The 27,224-nt window shown below is 38.1% G+C and overlaps 4 protein-coding genes across 7 annotated transcripts in view; all 4 read right to left on the bottom strand.

The window, feature by feature from the left end:
* Positions 1–14,069, bottom strand: part of Sobp (Sine oculis-binding protein) — a 68,192-nt gene extending 54,123 nt beyond the window's left edge. For 2 of the 4 annotated variants that reach the window (XM_090155476.1, XM_090155479.1), the window contains exon 1: positions 13,014–13,520. In XM_090155476.1, coding sequence (XP_090011602.1) covers positions 13,014–13,145 — 132 coding nt within the window. In that variant the 5' untranslated portion in view covers positions 13,146–13,520. Of the gene's footprint in view, positions 1–13,013; positions 13,521–13,787 lie in introns of those variants that run through there. The other 2 variants (XM_090155477.1, XM_090155478.1) reach the window with 2 other exon arrangements.
* A 6,846-nt stretch (positions 14,070–20,915) lies between these two features.
* On the bottom strand, positions 20,916–22,138 carry LOC149932957 (guided entry of tail-anchored proteins factor 1-like). The gene is made up of 5 exons (XM_090155972.1): positions 21,905–22,138; positions 21,647–21,812; positions 21,516–21,583; positions 21,343–21,457; positions 20,916–21,272 (listed from the first exon to the last, which is right to left on the bottom strand). The coding sequence occupies exons 1-5, from the start codon at positions 22,025–22,027 to the stop codon at positions 21,199–21,201; spliced, it is 546 nt and encodes a 181-aa protein (XP_090012098.1). The 5' UTR covers positions 22,028–22,138; the 3' UTR covers positions 20,916–21,198.
* Positions 22,139–22,465: 327 nt separating this feature from the next.
* Positions 22,466–23,999, bottom strand: Had1 (beta Hydroxy acid dehydrogenase 1). The gene is made up of 7 exons (XM_090156142.1): positions 23,855–23,999; positions 23,555–23,789; positions 23,324–23,485; positions 23,044–23,238; positions 22,874–22,979; positions 22,748–22,812; positions 22,466–22,689 (listed from the first exon to the last, which is right to left on the bottom strand). The coding sequence occupies exons 1-7, from the start codon at positions 23,890–23,892 to the stop codon at positions 22,543–22,545; spliced, it is 948 nt and encodes a 315-aa protein (XP_090012268.1). The 5' UTR covers positions 23,893–23,999; the 3' UTR covers positions 22,466–22,542.
* A 256-nt stretch (positions 24,000–24,255) lies between these two features.
* LOC149932955 (osteopetrosis-associated transmembrane protein 1) lies at positions 24,256–26,099 on the bottom strand. The gene is made up of 5 exons (XM_090156143.1): positions 25,286–26,099; positions 25,126–25,226; positions 24,928–25,065; positions 24,701–24,866; positions 24,256–24,623 (listed from the first exon to the last, which is right to left on the bottom strand). The coding sequence occupies exons 1-5, from the start codon at positions 25,770–25,772 to the stop codon at positions 24,568–24,570; spliced, it is 948 nt and encodes a 315-aa protein (XP_090012269.1). The 5' UTR covers positions 25,773–26,099; the 3' UTR covers positions 24,256–24,567.
* Positions 26,100–27,224: the final 1,125 nt, after the last annotated feature.

Below are 27,224 nucleotides of genomic sequence, written 5' to 3'. Positions count from 1 at the left end.
AAATAAACGCTGTTATAGAGAGTCGTATTTAATTTCAGTCTAGAATATTCTGGTGGTGATTTTTTTAATGGAGCCACTGCCAGTAACCTAATACAAGGGGGTGGTAAGAGAAAAGGGGGGTGTGAGTAAAGGATGCTACGTAAGACCTAAGAAAATATGTCCCAGGCGTAAAAAAGAAAGTGCAGAAAACATCGGGCAAAAACTCTCGAGACTCCAAAGTTGAAGTTCTCGGCGGCCGAGATCCGTATAGGACGGCCGCGAGAGTCCCGGTTTGGCTCCATACCCGAAAAGAGAGAGCGAGATATTCGATCTCTTCACCCCGATGTTATGTATAAAAGTATCAGGTGTACGCGGCTGGCTGGTCCAAAAAGGGCGGAGGAGAGGCGTCGTCGGCCACAGGCTCGTAGTCAGCTCGCTCCCTCTACCTCTATACCTCGCTGCGAAATTCCCCTCATTAGATTACTCGGATCGGCTAGGATGGCGGCAAAATTTTTCCAGCGCGCTTTTTGCGAGTTATTTATGCCGGCATAAGCGAGGTCATTAAGAAGCGAAGCCGAAGATCCGATTGCAATCCCGGCCCTGGATGGTGTCGAATTTGCCATTTCCACGAAACTTTTCTCTATCGGAGACTAAACTTTTCAAAATTACACCTCTCCGTACTTCTTAGCAACGGTCGCGATTCTTCGTGCCGATTTCGCGAAACCTTTTTTTCCCGGTAAAGAAAGGTTCTTATTAGAATAATTAGGGAGGTATTGTTGAACGCCAAAGGGCCAAGAATATAAATTATTATTAAGTGGCCGGGTTTCTTTTTCGTATAAACAAATGTTTCGTATTGCATTCTTTTTTTTTAATTAATTTACTAAGCGCTTGAATTGAAGGAATAGGCGTTTCAATAAACAACGCTCTCTTTTTCTTTCCTCCACTACGCGCATGCGCGAGTAACTGAATAAAATAGTCACGTGTTTATGTTAGTTTTATTGGTAAGGATAAAGTTGCTAGCGCGCGGGAATGTTTTCTTTCAGGAGGCGCGTGCGAAATTTAACGAGCTTTTCTACATTGAAATATTAAACAGCGCGTCCTGGCTCTCTGTATTACTACTTCGAGGCAAATCACCGAACGGGTCTTATTTAAGCGTCTATTGGGACTAGATAAATTTAAGAATACAGGGTTGCCACAAAATTTTGAGATACAAATTCCCCGACTATTCCCTAGATTTTCCCTGACTTTTTAAGTCAAAAATTTTATTTTATATTTTACTTTTATCAGAAGTTAATAAATTTAAATGGATTTTTATTTCAGTAAAAAGGTTATTGCAATGTTGAAAAAATTAGCCAAACTTTCAAGGAAATGAATGATAATCATACAATTTGTCATAAATCTAGAGTAAAATTACCTTCAAAAAGCGTCAAAAGAAAATTTAATTCCCTGACTTTTTAGGCCAATTTTTAAATTCCCTGACTTTTCCCCGATTTCGCTGACGTGTGGCAACCCTGGAATACTTGACGAAACCGAAATTGCCAGTTTACGAAATACAGAAATGGGGGAAATTTATTTTGATTGTATTACGTGGCTTGATGATGGTGTGTGCTAAGGAAAAGCGCCCTGTAAATACTTGAGGGGGGATATTGTTGGGTGGGGGTTCGAGTCGTCCTTGATTCGTCCGTATAGAGTTTCGAAAGCGCAACTCGAACCGAAGCCGAACGCGGGAGAAAGGGGAACCGAGGGGGTCAAATCTCGGAACTCAAGCCCGCGACGGACGCGGGTGGGAGACTAAAAGGGGGTATCCGAGGGTTTCTTAATTCATCCAAGATATTGGATTTCAGCATTCAGCGTCGGTTTCGTTACACACACAGCGCGCCAAAAGATGCGGCGCTGCCCTATATAAAATATACTAGCGCAGTTTGGCGATGAAACTTTTTTCTCTCCGCCCGTAGTCGGTACGCGCCTCGAAACCAATACGAGCGGAGCCAACGACTCCGGTACGGATCCAGTACAGCGCGTTAAGTTGAAAAAGAGAGACGGTACAATATACAGGGTCGCGGTATACGTAAGGCGATACGGGGCCGGAGCGGCGTTGTTCGTGGCTTCGCAGCTAAATACGACCACGTGGAACCCGAGAAGTCGCCGGCTCTTTCTCTCTCTGTCCAATCGCGAACGCTCCCAGATATACGAGAAGCCGAGGACCGGGTGAGTAAAGAGAAGAAATTCTGTAGCATCCATCCTCGGATGCCCCATCTTCATCTCCGCCTCGTCACTTCCTAGAAAACCAAAATTACAGCGGAGGGATGGATAGAGTGGAATTCCACCGCTATCACGATGTAAATACTGACGACAAACGGAACAACGAGTTCGATCCAGGGACGAATTCGGAAGTTTCCCAAACACGCAGTGTTGCCAATGTTTGACGAGCGAAAATCCCACAGTCCAGTTCCAAAATTTCCAGCCAAACCCCCTACACGTTTTTAGCCACGCCCCCTCCCAAAACTCAGCGGAAAACATGCCAAATATTTTCAAGTTTTGTCGGCCAGCGCGGGAAAAAAATTAAATACAAATTTCTAATAATTTTTAAAGCGTTAGAGAAATAGAAGTCTGATATTTTCGGTTTATGAATTTCTGGAAATAGTGCTTTTTCAAAAATTCAGGCCGAAAATCCCACCAAATCAATGATTTTCGCTTAAAAATCCCTTTATCCCACACAGCCCAAAAAATCGCCAAAAATCCCAAAATGTGGGATTTATCCCACACATTGGCAACACTGCAAACACGATATTGCCAAAGAGCGCGAGGTAACGAGGAAAAGCGATAGACGGACCGCAGACTCGAGACGTTATTCTCGGAAGATGAGGAACCTCGTCACGGGAGGAAATCTCGAGAGAAAACGAACTGGCGCGTGGAGACGCAAAATATGATAAACAACAACAACAATCAGCTAGGCCAATACCCAAGGCACCACCTTAGGCCTAAGTCGTCAAGCGACTTTTGAAGCCTTTAATTCAGGTGGCCGGGTTACAATGCGTAGGAGGGTGGTGGCAAGCCCTTCATGCCACGCGATCGAGCCAACAGCTCCCTACACTAACTATTACCGTTAACCTCAACAAGTTTTTAAAATGGTCAATCGATGAAGGCGAGCTTTTCAAAACGGGGAAATGATGTTGAGACGGATGCCGGAACGAAGAGATTGAAACGAATGAGAGATGAGCTCGAATTTCGGATGGAGAGTAGACGGAGGACGGGAATGAGACATTCTTAGAAAATTCTCAAGTATAGAAACGGAATTTTATATCGGGGTCCACCGGGCTTTTCTTAATTTGCCCACTACCCACACTCTATACTAGGCTCGTAAACAGAAACCAGGGCTGCGTTCAACAACTATCAACGGAGGAAAACCGTTGAGTTCTTTTAATCAACGCTACGTCACAAAAATCTCAAAGTTGTTGTACGATTTATAGTTCGCTGACTTAACGAACAAAATATCGTCCGCTACCCCTCCTTTAACTTTGTCGAATGACGTCACGACACCGATGAGCAACGAAAAAACCATCTCGCTCAGCCGATGTTTCCGCTGAGTCTCCGATGATCAACGTGACGTCAAAACCGGAAGTCAAAAAACCCGTTCAGCAAAAAACCGTTGAACTCAGCGCTGATCTTTTTTAGAGTTGTTGAACGCAGCCCAGAAGATTGTAGATTCGAAGGTTACCAAGGCCAAACGCTATCTCGGCACATTGTACGATTGCGATAATATTCAAACGCGGAGAATCGGGGAGAAGGAGGTCTATTTGATGACCGGGGCCGCAATTAGTCGACATTCTAAACCACCTCGATATTCTAAACCTGGGGCTTCCACGAAAAAGGAATCCCAACCGCCCTCTTATTTCGCGAACTTTATTATTTGCCCTTTAAATATTATCCGAAAAACTACCTTTAATCATCATCCTATCTAAATATACACCCGATCAAGTTGCCTTCGAAACCGAACTCTTACGATATTTAAAAGCTTAATTTTTAAAACGCTCAGACAATTTGTTCCTATAAAAGCGATCCAACGTACGAAGACGAACAACGTCAATGCAAAACGGAAGAAATAAGGGTGCGTAGTCGGCACTGGGAGGGATGGGGGATTGTTGCATATGTTTAAAAGATTAAAAGGGGGGACGAAGAGCGAGATACGAACTTTTTCGAGGAGGGGGTCTCTAACTTTTGACTGCCAAATGATTGATGGACCCAGAGGTAATATATTTTCTCTGTCTCTTTCTGGGAGCTACCGGTGGTAAAAAAAGGCTGCGAGCGCTTTTGTGAACCCAATGGATCCATATTGCCGCCGATCGAATAGGTTAGATGACGGTGGATTCTCTGGTAATGAAGAGCGGACTGTACCCTATCGGTCGCTTCGAGCGCGGCGTCCGATGAGGGAGGATGTCGGCGAGCGCTTCTCCACAAAGTGGATGCTATCGGCTCGTGAAAGAAAGAGCCAAATCTCCGCTGAGGAAGGACCCCCCCCCCATCTTTCTAATAATACCGCGACGATCGAGAAAAAACACGCAACATCGTGAATCGGTAAGGCCTACTTTGAAAGCAGCTTCTGCCCCCTGCCTACGGGAGAAACATTCGTTTTCTGTTAAGGCAGAGACAATTGGACTTTCGCGGCTATTCAACTATAAGTATCTCTAGGCGTCCGACGCGTCGATGGGGGGTTCGCCTCCTCCAATATTAATTCCAGATCGGCGTGACTCATTGACGTATCGCGGAGCCCGCATTGCCGTTATTATTATTCTGACCAGCAGCGCAACACGTCGCCATACGGGTACGATTTGAGGGCTCCCTATTTTCGAGTTTATCTATTTAGGCTCGTACAACCAACCTATTTTAGTACCGGTTACAGTGGCGTAAATAGCGCCCCCGAGAACTAGGGGGCACCCAAACGTTTATGATTAAAATCGGTGCTATTTAAAAGGGCCCCGAGTCGTTTTTCGCGGGGGGGGGGGGTGTTCCTAGTTACGCCACTGACCGGTTATCTCGTAAACAATCGAGTTTGAAGGTCTGGATTTAGCACCAGTGTCACGCTAAAAGCAAAATGGCTTTTACCCCACTCAAATCTTAAATTTTTTATAGGAAAAAAAGGATTATATTTCTAAAAATATAGTACTTTATAGGACTATATATGCTATTTAATTTACTAACTTTATGCATTTAAAAACAAAATCTATATTTAGAAGAGGGGCAGGTCACTTCCTTGATTAACGACGCACCCCTCAAAAGATTAAATCCGATTTAATCGTGATTATTTTGATTAAATTCAATTTAATCACGATTAAGTTGATTAAATCACGTTTAATCACGATTAGAATGTTTAAATCTGATTTAATAATGATTAAATGATTAAATCTGTTTAAAATGATTAAATCCTGATTAAAAAAATTATATCGTGATTAGTATGATTAAATCGTACTTTAGTTTTGATTTTAATGATAAATTCTCTATTCGACCGATTAAATTGATTAAATCTAATTAAAATGATTAAATGTAATTAAAAAGATTAGATCATGATTAGAATGATTAAATCTCGTTTAAATCGTGATTAAATTTTCTAATCTTGAGTAGATTTTTTAATCACGATTACCCTGATTTAATCATTTTACTATGATTAAGACGCACCCAAAAAGGAAGTGACCTGCCCCTCGTATTTAGAGAAATAAATCTTTGATTTTCACTTAAAAAATAGAAACGATTTAACCATTTTATCATAAAAATATACTTGTAGCTAACCATGTTAACAATAACAAGAGTATAGATTAGAATGACTTGGTATAGGAATTTATCCCATAGCTAAATTTGGCAATTTCACTGCGTGGTTGGATTTGAAATGGGCAAAATATCAAAATTATAGGATTTAATAGGACTTTTTGGGGGATTTTACTAAAAATATAGGATGTTATAGGACATTTTTGAAAATATAGGATTTTATAGGAATTATTGGACCTCTGGGGGCCCTGCCAATCTGATAATCCACGGGAATAAAACATTTTTCTACAACCTAAAACACATAAAACAGAACTTCAAACAGCACGAAGAATAGTCAAATATGCAATGTCAAGATAGAAGATACGCGATAAGAAATTATATTTTCCAAGAAATGTACTGACAATAGAGTCCATAACTCCAAGTTGTTGTCTATTTCATTTTTTTAGGTCTTTTAAGTTTTTCATATTATAGACAGGATTGTCTGTTTTAAATCAATTTCAATCTATTTACAAAAAAAATGAAAAATGGTTCAGATTAAAATAATTACAAGTACAGAAATCTGGAATTGAATTGGGCAGGATGACCAGGGAAAGGCTTTGAAAATTTTAAAGGAAAAATTGCAATTTTAGAGGCGAATTATGGGAAAATATAGTAAATAAAATAGGCGAATTATAGGAAAATATAGTAAATAAAATAGGCGAATTATAGGAAAATATAGTAAATAAAATAGGCGAATTATAGGAAAATATAGTAAATAAAATAGCGAATTATAGGAAAATATAGGAAACTAAATAGCGAATTATAGGAAAATATAGGAAACTAAATAGCGAATTATAGGAAAATATAGGAAACTAAATAGCGAATTATAGGAATATATAGGAAACTAAATAGCGAATTATAGGAAAATATAGGAAAGTAAATAGCGAATTATAGAAAAATATAGGAAACTAAATAGGAAAATATAGGAAAAATAATATTGCATATCGGTATACTTTGACTCGAATCATCTATAATATTGATAATTTTTTGTACACTGCTTTCTTGCATTATTGGTTCTCTTTAGCGGATTTACAAAGCTCGTACATTTCAAGATTTTGTTCGAAACTGCCAGAGTATTCACTAGATGTTTTATGACACGTACAAAAAAGTGATTTCATTTTCAAAAGACCGTTACATTATAGGAAAATAGGTGAAAATAAAGGAATTTATAGGAAGGCATTAAAAATAAAGGAATTTATAGGAAGGCATTAAAATAAAGGAATTTATAGGAAGGCATTAAAAATAAAGGAATTTATAGGAAGGCATTAAAAATAAAGGAATTTATAGGAAGGCATTAAAAATAAAGGAATTTATAGGAAGGCATTAAAAATAAAGGAATTTATAGGAAGGCATTAAAAATAAAGGAATTTATAGGAAGGCATTAAAAATAAAGGAATTTATAGGAAGGCATTAAAAATAAAGGAATTTATAGGAAGGCATTAAAAATATAGGAAATATAGAAAACCTGGTCACCCTGTTAAGGGGGGGGGGATGGGCTTTTCACGTTATAAATAGGGTAAAAAAGGAACCAATACGACCCAATGTTAAACAAAATTAAATCTTTATTTGAACTAAATTATCTCAAAAGCTGTATTAGCCTAGCTGATTATTATTATTATATCGAATCCCAAAATTTCATTTTAAATATGACAAAAACGACTTAGTAAGTTGTAACTATTGCGTTTGATTATTATGAAAACTGCCCTTGAATAGATGTGTAAAAATAATTTAAGTTTTTCCCCCTTTTTATAGAAAATTGGATACTTTAGGGATCATCAGATCTCGATTTTGGGGTTTATTTGGGATCTTTAAGATAAAATAGGGATCTATCGGTATTTGAGGGACCTGGTGGGACCTCTGTCCTAATAAATGAAGATTAATTGTAAATTTAGTTTACATTATCAAGTTTGAGGAAGAATATTTAAAAGAAAATAAAAAAATTGATTGAAATCTTTTCTTTTAAATTAAAATTTAACAACCATTACTATATACGTTTTTCCTCGATTTGATTGAAAATTCGCTTCTTTCAGTATCCTAAATCAATCATGAATTTGAAAACAGTGTAAGTGGCTAGGGTTAATGACTACCGTCAAAAATATACGAATTACGGCAAAACTTTCAATCAGTACGAAGAGTAGAAATGGTAAAGAAACATTCTTACATTGAATTGGGCTCTCAACACCGCGCCACAATAAACCACGCTAATTACCTGGCAGGCAAATGAGCATACAGTCACGTCCCACCCGCCATGGCAACCCCTTCATTCCTAAAAACACAGCACGCCCTATTACTGAGGTAGGGGGGGGGGCAAAGGGCGCGTAATAAAACAGCACTCTGGAAACTAAACAATAAACAGAGGTAGGCTCCCCCCCAACGGAAAATATTCCCACTAATACACTCAACACGGCGGCGAAGACGACTTTGGTAAAAAACATATTTTTCCGTTTGAAGAAGAATATCAAAAAAAATTAGGAGAGAAGGAACCACAAAAGAAGAAAAAAAAGGTAAGCGAGGGGGAACCCCAAATTTTAGGCGGTTCTAAGGTGCTCGTTTCTATTCTTTTCTAAGATCCGGGAGTTTCATTAAGAAGGGTAGGGAGAAGAAAAACGTAAATTTTTATGTTTGTTAATTTTTGAAGGCGGTTGCTTACGAGTCACTCGCTAAATTTTCGCCTTTAAATATTCGGTGGTAATATATGGTGCGCGGGGTGGGAATATAAATATTGAGAAAGTGTGGCCCCTTTTTCTTCTTAATACAAAAATATCCTTCGACAATGGGCGAAATTGGTGAAGGGTAACGAAGTGCACGATTTGATGCTGGCCCATTGCTGGATTTCTTTTACATTCTCTCTCTGTGGATCTCGGGGGAAAATATTCTTTATATTATTGGCAATTCGTAGGAGGCACTTGTTTTCGCTATTTTTCATTTTATTTTTGTACTTTTTGGTTTTTCTAAGTTTTAAATTGTTGTATGGTCGGTCAAATAAATGGGGAAATTGAAAAACTTCGTTGTTTTTCCAAATGTTTTGAACATACTCTAAAAAAAATTTGTATAATATCTAGCGAACCTTGAAATTTATTTAGCGTTTTAGTTCAACAAAAGGCCCCCGTCGACGTGATATTGTTCAATTTAAATTTATCCGTTCGGTCGAAATGTTTCCCTTTTCAAAATTGCCAACGATCGATGGAAAAAACGTTTCTATATTGGATATTGATTCTTCTAAAAAACCGATTGATGATTTGACTGTTACTGAGTATCGAGTATTATTTTAGCAGCGTATTGTTATATTACTAAAATACGTATTAGGTCACGTTTTTATTTAAATGTCAAATGACGATGACGTATCTGTAGCAATTAACTAATTCCTTTATATTTAGAACAATCAATCGGAACAATAATTTTAAGTTGTTCGGAAAAATAATCTGATATTATCGTTAATCTATTCATTCTATCAAAATTTTTTGAATAACTTGTAGCTCTTAGTGTAGATGGTACGCAATGAAGCTTCGTCTACAATCATCCGGTTTCTCAGCTCTGACTTAAGCCGCTTATATATATCTAAGAGATATATTATATCATAAGTAACATAATAACAATAAGCAGGGTTGGCTGGTTTAAATCATGGTTTAAACCAGGTGATTTATTTAATCATTTGGTTTTTTAATTAACTAAAAATTATTCCAAAATGTTTGTACATTTTCTTACCGAAATGATTACATTTCTAAAACATTTACAAGGTGACCACATTTCCTATATTTTCAATACCTTCCTATTAATTTCTTAGGTTTTATCATGTAGTATATAACCCGAAAACATTCTGCTGTCGTGTACCCTTGATCCTATATTTCGCTTTATTTTATCTGTTTTTCGATAAGAATCCATATTTTTGCTTATGGTGTTTCCTATATTTTCCTTCAATCGCTTCAAAATTTCCTATTTTTCTATATATTTTCCTGGTCACCCTGCATTTATACAAAATCAAAAATGAAACTAAAACTAAAACTTTTAGTTAATAGACTAAAAGTAAAATAAAGCAGTGTTTAAAAAACCCCGATTTACACCCAAAAAAACTGGTTTAAACCAAAACAAACTTATAATATTATGTTAATTATGATTATATACAATGGTGTAAAATAAAATAAAAATTCAAATCAATTAATTTTTTATTTTAATGAAATTTCTTTTATTTTAAGTTAATAATGACTTACCATTTTACAAGGGTGCGCAATTTAAAAAAAAACAAATCAGTATATTTTTTATTTTAATGAGATTTATTTTAAGTTAATAATGTCTAACCATATTTAATAATTTATAAATAATTCAAGTATAAGATAATTTTAATGAAATTTGATTATTTCAGGTTATTTAAGTTCGTTACAGAAACTATTTTGTTCATTTCTAACGCGTGACTTACGCGAATGGTTTTCTAATCATTTGATGAAATCGCGATGCGAATTATGATTTCAATGAAATTGATTTTATGGATCCTGGATTGTACCGATAAATTTGGGGCATTATTCAAAGTATTAAAAATTTAAATATAGCCGTATCGGCAGATTTCTACTTTTAAATATATTTAAGGGCGGAAGACTACAGTGGCCATTGTCTACTTTCGCGCTATTTCAAGCTGGATTCTTTTAATTTTGTAATTTAACTTTTAAAATTAATATTTAAGTGTAGAACATCCTCTTGTTTAGTGACTAAAATAATTTTGACAATTTTAAATTTAAAAGTAATTAAGTTACTACGTTACCGCCCAAACTACCCTTTAGTTAGGACCTTATATCTCGTTAACTATTAATATTAGAATTATCAAAAATATTTTAAACACTAGAAGAAGGTTCAGCCTAATAAGAAAAATATAATTCAATCGTGTAATTGTTAAAACAGAAACGTTCAGCTTGAACGAAAAATAGGCTTTTACTGTATTCTTCCCCCTTCAGTCAAAATGTATAGTCATAAATATTCAGAAATTAGAATGAACTATTAAGCTATTTAAAAGAGAAACAAGATCTGAAAACAAAGTCTATTAAGTGCATATAGATTATCGGACCGTAAGCTCACACAATGGAATATCAATATTCGCCTAATTGGTTCATAGTCGAGTTAATCTTCAACTGGAAGCATTGAAAAAGGCTACAGCCTTACCCACCATTTCGTATATAAACGAGCGATAGCTAACCTTAGTATACAGTCAATCAGCAACCCCTTCGCGTCAATATCACCCTAATACACAAAAGCACGAGGGTGAAGCGAACCACGCCTTCGAACTAGATTCCCCCCTAATAAACAAAACTGGAGGACGTTTTACAGCGACAAAGAAGCTACAGCGTGCAAATATAGAATTAAACTCGGGACATTTTTCATACGAAGCGTCGCTTTAAATAGCAAAAACTGAGAATAAGGAAGAAGAGACTGGATAGAAAGTGAAATAAAAATAAAACGATTGCAAAGGCTTAAAACGGAGAGGGGGAGGGAGGGGGGAGCAATTGGGAAGAGATGTTCTCTCGTGCGGAAGAGTTCACATCCCCCGAAAAACATTCATCTTCGACAATAGAGAAAAAGAGAGAGCGCGCGAAAGAATGTAAATCAGTACGATTTCTCAACAATCAAGCTACGACTCTATCATTATATTCGCTTTTAAACCTGTTACGAATTCCGTCAAAATCGAGATATTTTTTACTCAAATTTATTAAAAAAAAAATTTGAAAAAATATTTTAATCATTCAAATTTACAAGCTGTACCCCGTTAAAGAAATTATATGAAAATCGTAATATAAATATACTTCCTACTTCGAATTTCAAAGAAATAAACGCGTTTTTTTTTCTCAACGGAAAATTTCAATTAAAGTAAAAAAATTGGTAGGAATTGAACAGACGAAGAAAATTATTAAAGGTAAATTATTTATTAAAAAAAATATTATGGAAATAAAAAATAATTTAAGAACGAAATTTTGGCGCCGAAATTACTCGTATAATCTGACATAATATAAAATAAGGTAAAAAAAAGTAATACAGGTTACCTCTACCTTTTCGCAGCCGTTTATAACAAACCAGAGAACAATGGATTTACATAATATTATAGGAAACGTGAACTATTCGTTTATTTGTGTAAAATATCTGTCGGACTTGTGTTTGTTACATTCCCAAGTGACACGCGAGTGGCGTACCCCTTCAGCGGCACCAGGGTGACAAGCGCCGTTAGCACCCGAAGCAAAGTCGAGCGTGACGTCACTCCCCCCACACCCCCCCCCTCCCTCCCTTTATTTAAAAAAAAATTTCCACGACTATATTTCAAAGGCCAAAAAGAAAAACAATTGAAAAAATCGGGTCGAAAGCTAACGCTACGTCACTAAACAGATCGCATGGTGGAACGCTATTTTTAAAAGGCAGCCCGCTTTGGATTACCAGAAGCCGAGATGCGCCAGGGAAGAGTAGACGCGAACCGAAATGTTTTTATAGGCCTACGTTGAGATCCCAGCTGCCGTTAAGACTTACGAAACGCGGCGACTGACACTTCGGTCTTAGTCAACGAGAGGGTACAATCCGCGTGCTCCCCAACCCGAATAAATTGTCAATTAACGAAATAAACATTCGATATAGCTATAAGGAAAATGACAAATTTATTTACGTAAGATATACCCCCAGTCACGTTTCGCGCCCCCTACCGTTACGCGGGCGCGAGAAAATAGGCAAATTTGTAGGCCAAATTCCAACGCACGCCGCTTCCAAATAATGCTTAGTCAAAAAAATGTAACTCTAGCCCAAACGGGAATCATATGACCCTGCAGCCACGGCTCTAAAAATAACTTTTTTTCTCTAGGATGGAGGGAAGTTTACGTTATAGGCGATGGGAGGCTGAGGAGTGCGCGATGGAGAGCCCCATACGGAGATACGGGAAAACATCAGCGGGGGGGGGAGGCGGAAAACTTTTGCGAAACTATAACGGGTGATGGTACCGAGTTATTCAATCAATAATCACGTTTACTACCAACAATTTGGGTATTAATCAAGTTGGTGAAATACATTTCAACGCTTTCAAAGTGCGGAAAGTATCTTCGGTACAAGGCCTTAAGATTTCGAAAAGTTATACTACCCTACTGTAGTTATCGATAAAGTTTTGAAAACCTGTCGGCTAGCTAGGGTGGTAGGGGTGGTAAATAGTGGCGCGTGCTTCGAGACGAGAGATTCTACGAAGAAAGGCTTATAAAACGAGAGAAAAATTCGAAAAATACCTTTACCTTGATGTCGTCGGTTGGCTCATCCTTGATTCTGATTCCAAAAGCCGGATTTCTTCGCGCGTCGACGGGCGGGATTTCGGGCCTGGGACGTTTCTTGAATCCGGGGCCGGCCGCCAGCGAATGCATCGCCCCGGCCGAAGGAGGCTTTTCCCGGCTGTTCGGGGACGAGTGGTGGCGGAGCGCGGGCTACGGCTGAGAGAAGCGCGTCCGTCGACGAAGGAGCGACTCGGAAACGCGTCTTATCGCTGGCTCGGGAGAGTGAGGATTCTTGCGTCCGCGGCCTCGGTCCCGGCTTCCTCCGCTAAAATGGCGAAAGGTGAGAGGTTCGTATAGTGAGTCGAGGTGTCGGATTTCGCTGCTGGCTGCTCACGCTCTTTACACATGTTTCGCCGCGCTCCGACGGGCGCCATATTTTTTTTAGCCGAGGGGGCGAAACGCGCGCCTATGTAATAACGGTTAAGACGGTGCGATCCGGAGAGTCGGTACCGGTATCGCCCGACGCGAACTCCGCCGGAAAAAGGCGGCGCATGCGTACGGACTTCTTCCGGAAGTTAGGGATGCTGCGCCCCCTACTAGCGCCCCGCAGAGCCAAACGTCCTTTCGACTAAAAGGAGTAAATAGCAAAGCGTCATCCCCATCGAACGCGGATAAAAACTACGATAACGGTACCTAATTAATTCAAAAATATATCGCGCGATCTACGATACGCTCGACGCGTAAATAAGACAAAATTGACAAAGCTGCGGCGTTTATAAACATGGGACTCACTTTTTTCCGGAATCAGCCAGTGCGAGAGCGATTTGAATAAACCGCTGTTGGGGAGAGATAAAAAAACAGACCACCCTCGGATGACCCGTCAACGATCGCCACGCCACGCGGTGGTCAGTCGGCAAAATAGAGTAGCCGCTTCCGAGAGAGAGAGAGAGAGGGATGCGAAAGGTTGAGAGAGGGAGAGAACCACACGAAGTCGGTGGCGGCGGCTCTTATGAAAATGGAGTAACACCTGTCTTTAACCCGAAGCTAGCGCCGTATGAAGAGCCGACAACGCGTCTGTCTGCTGCCAGCTATACTTTCAAAGGAAAGGTAGATATTGCGGTTGCTCGCCCTCTCTCTTTCTGCGCTTTGTTATAACTACTCTCTCTCTCTCGGGGGTGGGGGGGGGGGGTTCCTTCGTCGGTCGCCTGCCCCCCTTCTCTCCCCTCTGTGTTTAGTTCTTCGGCGTAACGCCTTCTACGTCGCCGGAGAGGAGAATCTTGACTTCCCAAAGGGATACCCGCGACCGAACCAACTACTAAAGTATACACTCTGGCGCTACGGAAAAGTCAGAGAGGCTGGGGGCGTCTCCCTGGTGTCTCACTAAGACGCAATCGAAGTGACCGTCCACAAAGAACCTATTTCCCGATATTGGAAACTGTTTAAGACCAATAAAAGTATCAGCTGAAGTTTCGTTTATTTTTAAATTGCGTTAAAATAGGTGCGCGTGCTTAAATCTTTATTTAAATAATAACAAACGATAAACAATCTCGATTGACGCGTTTTTAATAGTTGATTTTATAAAATAAAAAGTGCGGGGTTGCTACAGTTTTTTCACAATCAAATTCCCTGACTTTTCCAGGTTTCCCTGACTTATTTTGTGCCAAGATTTGGTATTTTTTAACCTACATTTTAGTAAACGTTTCCTATTTGCATCCGAAATTAAATTCCCTGACATTTCCCTGATTTTTAGACTAATTTTTAAAATTCTCTGTTTTTATACCGATATTCAAATTCCCTGACTTTTCCCTGGTTTTTATACCGATATTCAAATTCCCTGACTTTTCCCTGATTTTTATACCCATATTCAAATTCCCAGACTTTTCCCTGATTTTTATACCCATATTCAAATTCCCTGACTTTTCCTTGCTTTTTATACCCATATTCATTCCCTGACTTTTCCAGTAATTCCACGTTTTCCAGGTGAAGTGATCTTGCCCAACTTGTTAAAATGTTGCTCTTACGTCATAAGACCTAGCTTTATTAGTATATTCTTCGCACGCTCGATTTTCACGCGCTCTTTAAAAAGCTATATTCCTCTGGCGACTGTAGCGCACGCTCGTAGACTTGTAAAAGCAAGAGACTGTGACGTAAGAGAAAAATTTAAACAAGAATGCCACGTTACTTTATGAAAATAACGATTAGTTTTTAAAAATGTTGAATAAAGTCAGAACGAGGTTTTAATTAGGCGATACTATGTTTTAAATAATAAATCGATCACAATTTAAACACCCATTAGCAAAATAAACTGAATAATAGTTCATATTTCTTAGGATAGATGGCGCTGCAGTTCTCCACAAAGTCTCGTGACTACCATCTTTTCAGCCCCCCTGGACTTTATAGTTTCGCTTATTGCCAATAGTTGATTTTATAAATAAAAAGTGGTCTTGCCCATCTTGTTAAAATGTTGCTCTTACGCCACATCAAGACCCAGCTTTCTTCGCACGAGCGATTATCACGCGCGCTAGAAAAACGTATATTCATCTGGCGACTGTAGAGCGCGCTCGTAGACTTGTAAAAGTAAAAGACTGTGACGTAAGAGCAGCGTTGCCAACCGTACTATAATTATAGTACATTTCGATAATATTAACTTTCGATTTTCTCCGTACTATATTTTCAATCGCGTACTATACAATACGCTTTTTGCGATAATTTTACTATATTTGTGCGATAATTAAAGACATATTAGAAAGTTTCTTTTCTGTTAGCTTAAGAAACCCGTTTCCTGTCTGTTATTACTTCTAGTATTGTAATAATGGAAATATTATACTCCTTGGTTTGTACATTCTTCTTCGACTCGCCAATACGGCCGACTAATCAAGGATGTTGTAGGAGCGACATAGGCCGTGGAACTCGGAAGTGGGTGACTGTCTAATACTATAATAATAACCCACTTCCAAGTTCCACGGCCAACTATGATCAAGTGCTTCCACGCTTTAGCGAGTAATCAAAGTTGGCCGTGCTTGTGTACTATAATTTTCTAGAAAATTAGATCATTTTTGTGCTTTGATACTATTTACTTTCAGTTTTGGGAGTATAGAGTAAAGATAATATTAAAAAAACTTGTTGAGGTTAACGGTAATAGTTAGTGTAGGGAGCTGTTGGCTCGCGTGGCTTGCCACCACCCTCCTACGCATTGTAACCCGGCCACCTGAATTAAAGGCTTTAAAAGTCGCTCGATGACTTAGGCCTAGGGTGGTGCCTTGGGTATTAGCCTAGCTGATAATAATAATTATTATTAGGATTTACTTAAATCTACAAAGCAATTAATTCGACGATCGTTAAATTTTCGTATGAACCAAAAATAAACTTCAGAATGTTATGGAACTTCGGAATCGTGAATATTTGTGAATCGCAAGCACATTATTGTTTGCCAGAATATTTTCAGATTCCTCGATTTAATACCGTTTTGACTAATTTTTATAAGGTCAAAATTACACAAAATTTAACTTAAATAATTTTTGCTTAAAGTAAAATACAAAGTTACTAAAAAACATTTTATTGGAACGTTGGAATTACAATTTATCACCGAACTTTAGTAAAATTACCTTCATAAAATTTTCGAGTTCAATTTAATTTCTACAAATTCTTAAATTTCCACGACCTTTTAGGCCTATTTTATATTTTCCCTAATTACGATGAACTGTGGCAACCGTGTCATAGTTTCCGAACCGTAATGAGATTTGATCGCAACAGGATTTTAATCGCGAAAGACTTTATTTCGTTTTCATTTTGGGTATATTAAAGAGACCGAATCCGTTGAATTTCCCTATAGTTTTTCGCGCTAGACATATGCCATAATCGGCCACCTGATTTAAAAGGCAATAAAAGTCGCAAGATTATTATTATTTTTATTATTCAGACCGATTTTTTTTAAATGATTCTAAGGCCCTTTAAACTTGGTTTGGTAAGACTCTAGGAACGTGCGATTTCAATCCATTCAATATTTGTTCCAAAAAGACGTTACGAAGAAAATGTTGACGGAAGACCGTTTTTATAATCAAAATCTATACTTTGAAATCAGGGCCGTGCAGAGGTATCCTAGGGCCCGGGTCAAACTTACTCGCGGGCCCCTTCGATTTTCACCCCCCCCCCCTTTGAGCCCTGAAACTTTTTCCCAAGTTGCTTTAATTTGCAACCCCCCCCCCCCCTTGAGCTTCTTTGATGGGCCCTACAGCTGCGAGCCCACCATGTGGGCCCTTTTCATCCGGGCCCCGGGGATTTTGCCCCCCCCCTCTACCACGGCCCTATTTGAAATGACACTAGAAACGACACTGCAATAGAGACTGGGTAGCATGACGTCACGCCGTACCTTTCGCTATGGCCGCCATGATGGTATTCTTTATTTTTTCTCCAATTGAAAAAAGCATGGGTGACGTATTATAGAGTAGTAGCACTCTGTAGCTTTGGCCATGGCCGCCATTGTGGACGCAAATTTTTATGAATAGGAAAAAGTATGGGTGACGTCGTGTGACATAGCACTGCCATTACTCTATATACGTCATTCTGCCTATTGATCTATTTTAAAATTTCAAGGTTCCTAGACGAAGCTAAATTATGTCGTCTAGAAATTCAAGTACTTAAACAAAGCGATAAAAAGATCCAAGTCTAGTATAGTACACCTCACTTCGATCGGGCAATTAATAGGCGTTTTCTAACTTTTATAAACTGTAATAACAAAAGTATGACACTTCCAATTGTTTAAATTCTCATTTTCTTATCGAGTCTTTTATCAACACTGACACCGAATTAAGTAGTATATTATCGTACTTGGTAGTAGTATATTCCGTTTTGTGAATAATTACATAATAATCTGTGTGTCGAACTAAACCTTGATTGCGTAATATCAGTTCGTTGATAATTTTTGCAAATTGTCATATTTAAGGTACTACGTTACTTATGATAAATCTGATCATAAAATCTACGTCATTCTAAGCTGAAAAATAACTGACATTGGAAACGCGTGTATTCCGATACGAATCTGAATAGACAATCCCCGATACAAGTTGGAGAAGATGATCATAGTTACGTCCAAAGCCCAGAGCGAGAGTAAAACTGAGCCGGGAGGGGGGAGAGCATTCGGCGGGAGATGAATAAAGAAAAAAGATGAAGATGGTTGAGGGGGATAAGAGACAGAAGAGGATATAATGGGAGGGTTCTGGCCCGGCCAGACTCGCGCGACCGACCGAAGGACCGGCGGCAGAGTCGCCCAAGGCGCGAGAGAAAAATACCCCAAACTTCGTAAGGGGGGGATGTAAAAAATACTCCTTGTCAACGAAGGTCCACTCCTCCTACTCGTCACTATCATTCCGTTTCCCCCCCCGTCTTTCCCCCTTACTCAAAACTTTACCACGAAGCGGAATATTTTTATTATTTTTTTTTGTTCGCGCCGACTTTTTTTTTCGTAATAACGGCGGGTGGGCGGTCTCCCTTTACGTACGCCGGCGGGGCGGAGTATTGGAATACGCTAAGAAAACGGGGATTGCATTTTTTTTGTTATGCCCGAAAGTCTCGGCAGTATTGCGTATCCTAAACTTACCGGTCGAGTTAAAGAGCTAACCTGATACACGGATTAAAAGCCGAGAAAGGCAATCGGTACCTTTGACTTATCTCTCCGGTAAGGGCGACGTCAAAACCTACCTTTTCCTCCGAGAAAACCCGAGAGAAACTTTCGTTGGAAACCCCCCCTTCCCATTCTCGATTTTTTAGCCCCCGCCGATACGAGAACCTCCCCCTTCAAAATGCAAACTCTAATTATATGTAGTTCCGAACATGACTTAGAAAAGGTGGAGAGTCGATCCGGCTCGAACGAATCTACCTTTCCCAGATCTCATCGCGGCTACTCACTTTTGCAAATATCTCCGATAGAGAAATAGAATGGCCAAACGCGCAAACAAAGATTTTTTTTATTTATGATATTAATCGAGAACTGTTAGCCAAGATAGGAACATTTATTCATTTTTTTCCCCCAGAATATTAGCGCGGGTCTAAATTTGATCTATTTTAGCGACGGGGGGAAAACGTCTTCCAGGGGGGCGGAACCGAAATGGACCTTATTTTAGCATTTCAAATGTTCCCGAAACTCAAATGAAGTAAAATGTAAGCTAACCGATATTATGCTAAAATAGCGGATGCCTTTTGGAAAAGCGACTGGCAAACGTCAACCCCTTTTTAAAGAAAGTTTATTGATACGCCGATCACGGTTCGAAAGTTCGTGTTTGCTCTTGGGATGGCTCTCGTTTGAATCTCAAATAGTCGGCGCGTTCGTAGCGCTTTTGGGAATTAAACGGGACCATTAATGCGCGCTTCTTATAGCTTATTGGTACATTGGCTATGACTATCAAAGAGCCATAATAATATTTCGATAACGAACCTAGGGCGTTACGTCGGCTTGTAGCGAAAACCTTTTACAGCGCTTCGAATTTAATGGGAATTTTCCGATGGGAGGTGGGAATAGACGTATAATACGATATAAGGGAGAAAGCGATAACGACGTTTGGTACAGACTTTACCCTCTCCGTTCTTTTAGAACCGAAGAGCCGGGGTAGGTAAGTGGAGGGTTCTTCGTGGCCAATGTAACCCAACATCACGACGACCGGCAGAAATTTTCTCGTAGTCGTGCATGGTCGGCGGGGTCTAATTAACGGGCAGAGCCGCGGCTCTTTCCGCGCTCTCGAAACTCCTCCCCGGCTTCTCTGACTACAGGGCCAAGGCCTATTTTCTATCCTCAAAAAAAAAAAACATAAGGCGACCCCCGATTTACGTGGGCAACCCATACGGAGATCCGAGGGAGAGAAGAATACGCCGCTTTTTTTAAAAACTAAACTTCTAAAAAAAACGGGCGAAGGCAGATGTTACTAGGAAGATTTTGCGGTAAAAATTACCATGCATTATAATTTTGCGTCCTCTCCCTTGCATTGGAAATAAAGGAAGCGTGTGGGACGAGTCTTACGACAACTAGCGCCGTTGGCTTTTGCGAGCGTTGGAAGTAGGCCTAAACGTCTCCTACGAAATAAGGTAAACAAAAAGATACCTACATCGTCTTACGAAAATAGATATACGTAATATCGCCCCGTACCGAGTCCCGCCAAGTTCAAAAGAGGGCACGCTCCGAAAATTACGAGTTTACGCCACATTTGCCGCAACGCTAACCAATAGAATGATATTATGCTTTGATATAATGCCATAAAACAAAAAGATTTGATACCGCCTTCTTATATAAAAGTACGCCCAGTGAGAATTATTTATCGCCAAAGAGTAGCTCCCTATTTGGTGTAGGTCTACCTACGATATCGAAGACAGTCTTACGTGGCATCGACTACTTTCAATCCGCCCAAATATATTTATAAGCCAAACAGCCACCTTCAACGTAATCGTAACGGTGCCAAATTAAGTTGACGGAACTGTTGGCGTCAAGATTTTTCGGCTACCAATTTTGGGGAGAGGGGCGGGCTAACCATTTGTTTTTGCCAAATGTTCTCTTTCGCCTGTTTTGATTATAGAAAAAAAAATGGCCTCTGGCTCTAAAATTTATGGTCAAAATTATACGCTTGAAGTAGTTTACCCCTCGAACTATGAATGCTTAGTAATTGGCCCTCTTGCCCGCTATGGATTCCAAAAACGGCTCCCTGTTTTTACGAACTCCTGTCTTTTCTTTTTATAACGTTTCAACAACCCCTTTGGACGAAGCACGCGTTTACCTAACAGCTCCAATATACGCTAGTCAAATGTAAAGTCTATCCAGCAAACTATAAAAAGGAATTGCGGATAATAATGCCATTCAAAAACAATTTTCAGTTTTACTGGTTTTTGTGAATAATTCCTTTTCAGGCTGAAGAACTTTTTCATGTTAACATTCTTTTTTAATGGAGGCTTACACTGATATGTTAAAAGTCCGTAACTTATTTTAAAATCATTGGTCCGCTGCCTTTTGAGTAAATATTGTTTACTCTCCATTGAATTCAATCAACGTTATTTACACAAAAGATGGCATTAACATTTGCAAGAAAAACTGTTACAGTTCATTAAACAACTTTCAACAACACTCGAGATGTGCAATTGGTGATAAAATAAATAGACCTATAAATGACGTAACAACATCGGGGCAGGGCTTACTCAATAGTCAATCATTGATAATTGTAAAACCTTAAATAATAAATGTTACAGCTAGTCGTCCCACAGTTCCAGTTACGAGCAGCCATGGATAAAGTCCAACTGCTCCTAAAAACGCATTTTCTTACTATGTAGTTTTCTCACAAGCCAAATGAACTAAGTTTCCAAAGATTCTTACCTTCGACTCCGGATGGAAGTGATAAAATAGATCCCAATGGATAAAGCCATTTGCTTGGTAAAATTACCACTGGTTCGTAATAGTAATTCCACATTATATAGCTAAATGTAACAGACTAAAAAAATTTGTTACAAAAAGAAAGGAGTTCCTAAGAAGAGCATGAAAATAGGTACCGAGAAGAAGTATAAAAAGGCTGACACTGCAAATCGGACTTTGTAAGAATATGTCGAACGAACTTGGGCTAACAAGACATAGTAAAAAATTATATACAGTACTTAGCAAAGCTATAGCTACAGCAAAGTACCTTGGTGCGAGAGCTCTCCAGTGGCTTTGGTTATTTTTCTTTGGATTTTCGCATATTTGGCAAATTCGTCTACCATGCTAATACCACCAAGTTCCGCTTTTAAATCGCACACTTGACGTCGCAAATTCGTTTCCATATCACTTTCTCTTGTTATTATATGAGATGTCTAGAAAATACGAAATGGGGTAATTTTCAAAATTCGTGTGACCAAGGCCTGTTGTCAAACCAGCCAAGATCAATTAGCCAATAACTGCGTACCAATTTTACTAATGCCGGAATAAATGCACTGAATAAACTGCAACATGTTACAAACCAGAAAAACCAATAAGATTTATCATTATTCAAATCAAATTTTTCAGCCGTGGTTTCAAAATCAGCCATTTTCGAACGAAAAAATAAAAACAAATCACCCAAAGCCGCTGCTCAAAAAAATTGCTTTGCGACTTAGCGTTTTTACTCGGCAGCATAGAAATTCAGAGAAAGTGTCGCCATCTAGTAGGTGTCAAGATTCCAAACAAATGGAAAAGTTCATGGCGGTTTGGTTTAAAATTAAAAAACTAACTGCAAGAAACTGTAAAGCATAACTTGTCAAACAAATTCTGAGGTATAATTACGACATATTACATTCTTGTTTAAACTGACCAACACTAAAATTGTTCCTCCATATTATATTAAAAATAAGTGGTAATTAGCCACTGAATTAGCAAATAAGATGCAAAAATACATAAGGGTTGGGTTGGGATAATTTGGAGGAGAGGTTACAAATAATAGCTCTAACATTAATTTTTAGTAAGAACAATCCAAATCTACAAGAATAAATTTATATAATGTTTTTCAAATTATTTATTTAAACAAATTACAGCAATTTCGTAATTCATCAACGGTAACAACTTCTCTTACTGGCCTGCCTTTTTCTTAATTTGAGCCAAGTGCATAAGACAGTTATCTCTCCATTTCCTTCTTTCAGCTAAAGTTTCCATTGGTACTTTGGCATTCAGCTCATCTTGAATCTTTTGAGCGGTTTCTCCCCCAAAGAATGGGACCTGGTAAGTGCAAAAGTCATAAATACCAAAAACCACATAGATGGAAATAAAACAATACCGGTCCAAATGTTTGTGACACATCATAGATTCCTTGAGCATAGCGTCGACAATAATCCATCATACCTAAAATAAATACTAAATCAGAATATTCCCAATGATAAATCATTGAAATGTCTAATATTACCATCAGCGTTTAAGTACGCAGTTTCCATGGGTCCCATAAAAGCATATCGCATTCCAAGTCCTTCAGACATAACTATATCAACATCTTCAACTGTGACTACATCATCCTATTTAATACAAATTAAAATATAAACGTCTCTGCTCATTTAAAGATGTTTAATATAATTTTACCTGAACAAGTCGATAGCATTCATTCAGAATGGCATATTGAATTCTGTTAAGAACAAAGCCAGGAATTTCCTTCTTTAGGGTGACTGGTTTTTGACCAATTGAAATCATAATGTTTCTTGTTTTCTGAACAGTGTCAGCGCTAGTCCAGGGAGCGGGAACTAATTCAACCATAGGAGCGTAGTATGGCGGGTTTACCTAAATTAAAAATACTATTACTGTTAATGTAATACAAGGACAAAACAAAAAAAGAGTCAAAAAGTTTAAAACAATTAAAACGTACTGGATGTGACACAATTACTTGAGACCGATGTTTCAATTCGTCTGTAAACTTTGAAGGTGGGAAACAAGAAGTTGAGCTTGATAAAACAACCGTGTCCGATGCCACTTTATCCAACTCCAAGAATAGTTTGCGTTTCAAATCGATATTTTCAAAAACGCATTCCTAGAGTCCATAAACAAAATATTCTTGGTTCATTTATTTCTTTCAATCAAAATATATTTCTTAAATAACCTGCACATGAACCGAATCTTTGACACAATCCTCCAAACTCTTAGCAGGTTTAATTAACGCAACCTGCTGCCCAGCTTTCAAATTTCCTCGTAGCATACCATTTTTTTCATGCGTTTCCAACTGATCTTGAATATCAGTCAGAGCTGCTTGTATTTGTTCCGGTTTCTCATCAAACAATGCTACATTATAGCCTGCACCAGCAAAAAGCATAGCCCAACTACGACCAATTAATCCACTATGAATTAAAAAATAATAATTAAAGGTCAATTAATTTAATATTAATTAATGTATGATACCAACCTTCCCACAATACCAACTTTGGCATTTTTCAAAGCCATTTTTATTTAAAATGTTATTTTAATTTTAAAAACAGTTATGACTATCCACAGTCACAAGCTTTAACTGCAAAGTGGCCTCTCAAAGATTAGAGCAATGGTTTATAAGAAGTAAATGACCTTGGGAGGAATAAAAAAAAATATCTTTTAAGACAAACACTGTTCAGATAAAAAAACAATGAATGCTTTGACTATCTACAGTCTCTTTTCATTGGAGTTTGATAATGAGATTAGGTGGTGTGTGGCATTTTATATGTACTTATACAATCTTGTTTCATGTCTAGAAGTAACTAAATATACTCAGTTGCAACCTTAGAAATTTTCACAACTGGGCCAAATATATATTTATTAAGGAAATTTTGACTAACTTTTTAAATTCATTTATCTATGTTCCTGCTCATTTTATCTCAATTTGAATAAATGAAATCCACTGTGTATTATTTAAGTAATTGCTATAATTTATTTTTCCCTTTCTAAGGTTGTAACTGGGTAAAATGGTTTGTCACTAGTTGAAGAAGGCAATTGTACTTTGGACTTGTACAATATTACCCATATATATTAACGTGTAACGCTTAGAATTTAACATTTATTTAAAAATATTTGACTAGAAATTAATCCATATTTTAAAATTTCCAATTTGTGACTTATTTAAAAATATATACAATATTATAATTTATTTTACATAATCCTTTGCAAACTTGTGTGACTGTTATTAATGAAACTCATTCTTTTCTCTGTAAAATTAAATGATAAATTATTGATATTTTTTATAATAATACTGCATAGTATGTGAAGAAAGAAGTATACGAACGTAAAATGATTTCAGATTCTTTAACACTAGAAGCCAAACGGTTTATGATATAAAAAAGAAGAGGAAGAAGACAAACCGCTCCCGAAAGAATAAGAACAGGATAACCTTCAAAGTTTGGTTGAACGCAATGGTAGTTATTACTCCACAAATGGTGAGTTATATTCATCTATTCAAATGCATACTTTAGATAAGAAAATTTTACAAAGTTAAAGTTAAGTTATCATTACAGCATCTACTATATCCATGCACACGTGATTGTTAAATTCAGTGTTCAAAGAATCATATTGTTTGTTTAATGCCATGTATAACTTTCGACAGATTTCGCAAACGTTTTTAACATCACGACTAGACTTTTCAGTTGAATTCTGTTTAGTAGAAAAGTTTTTCATTTTAACTGAATTTTACTATTAGTTTATTGAACATACCTTGTTTTGGTTTATACAATTATCAACGTTGCTTAACATGATGAAATAATCCTCAGTATCATTTGATAACTTAGTTTCATTACCAACACGAGTGAAACAATCTGAAAATATACGTCTATAGTATTCAACTATAATAATATTGTACAATTTATAAGCTTACGTTCACATTGAGATTTACTCCATAATGAATTTACAAACTGAAACATTGACTGTACAATCATAATTCTATCACGATTCAATAATTCATTTTGGCAGTCATTGTCATTGTTGTTAGATATATTGTTGTAAACGGTGAGAAAGTCGTCATATAGATTCACGCAATTCTTACACAATGTAATTGGTCTGGCATTAGCAATGGCACAGTATGTAAAGTTTGAGGTCTTGAAACTTAAACTTTCAAGCATTTCGTGGCAAAACACACTAACATCTGGTATTGGGCTGGGCGCGACGCTTTCATTTGTTAGTTTTAACTTTTGTAAATAATAATTCGAAACCCAGGAAAAAGAATGTTTATCAATCGCAATAGGTTGTAAACTAAGCCTTTGTTCAGATTTCAAATTATCTCCCATTACAAGTAATACATTTAAAATGAAAAAAAAAAGTGTTTCCTTAAAACCTAGTAGAAGAGAGAACTTAAGTAACCTCATTTTTAATCAAAAATATAAATAAACAGAATTAGAAAATAAAAAAACTCGTGAAACATCGACAATCCAAAGGGCGCCCCCTTTACGAACCTTGCTTCGTGCATGCCTCAGAGTCAGCTGATTGTCTAACCCAAAGACTATATAAATTCTTATATAGTCTTTGGTCTTCTATCTTTTCCAAAAAACTATATTTTTGAAAATATCGTCTGCTTATATACTTTTTTGCACTTGTTCACGTGTATCGTAGTGGCAGAAATACATGAACCGAAATTATCAGCTTCCTATTCCTCTAACAAAGGGGGAAAGTTCCCCGTTTTCCCCCACCTTAGTGGCCGCGTGTCATCTTCCCCTCCCCGAAAAGAGAACCTCCCCGAAAAGAGAACCTCCCCACCTCCGCGGCGAAGGTTTGAATACGCTACCTGGCGACTGCTGAGCGAAACTTTCTTGAAAAAAAAATTTGCTGCTGGGGAAATATTAGAAGTGCATCATGTGGTCAGAGGAAGAAAGGCTGTCACTATTAGAAGAAACGTTCAAGGAGAGAATAGCTCAAACAAATATCATCGTGAGCCGTTGCTATTAATTAATGAAGCCCAGTTAACGACTAATAAAAACTTACTTGAATACGTTAAGAATTATAAACAATAAATATTTGTATTATTTTGTTAAAATAATTGTACTTATTTTATTTGAAATATAAAACTGAATAGCAACGTAAAGGTAGCCTTATTTTCTCTGGGTTTCATATATCTTAAGTAGCTCCATTAAATAATTCTGAATATTTCTCTGTTCTTTCATACATAAATGGTCTGGTAAGATTGGCCTATCCAGTGGCGTAACAAGGAACTCCCCCCCCCCCCCCCCCCCGCGAAAAACGACTCGGGGCCCTTTTAAATAGCACCGATTTTAATCATAAACGTTTGGAGGCACTGGGCCGACCGTCTTTTTTTTTTTTTTTTTTATTGAGATACACAAACATCGGTGTCGACCCGAGGCCTTAGACACCAGAACACACACAATAACTGATTAATCAGGGTGAGATATGTGTAACGGCCACGCCAACGGGGGGATACGTGGGGACAGGGGTGGGGACACCCGTGGCGGAAGTATCCCGACCACCCGTTGGGGGATTGGTAGTCGTCCTCACACGGCCTTCCACAAACTCTGCCTCCCGGACGCCTGGGATTACAGGAGTGAGCCACTACTCCCGGCTTGGGCCGACCGTCTGTGACTGCTGTTTGGCTATTTCTCAGTTACGCTTCAGCATTCTACCCTATGGGATTTCTATGGTAGCGCCTATTATCTAGCGTCTGCTATTTTCAAATTTTTGGGGTGCGTCTAGTGTAGTGTGTCATACCCATAGGAATTGGATAACAAACTAGAACGATTTTTGAAATTTTGTCGCGTGGTCCGATTAGAACTTTTAAAAACTCTGCCTTTGGCCCATGCTTTTCGTTT

This window comes from Leiobunum rupestre, chromosome 8 (genome assembly GCF_980474605.1).
Source record: "Leiobunum rupestre chromosome 8, qqLeiRupe1.1.hap1, whole genome shotgun sequence".
NCBI lineage: Eukaryota > Metazoa > Arthropoda > Arachnida > Opiliones > Sclerosomatidae > Leiobunum > Leiobunum rupestre.
The sequence above is the reverse complement of the archived record's forward strand: the minus strand, read 5'-3'. Positions and strand labels throughout refer to the sequence as shown.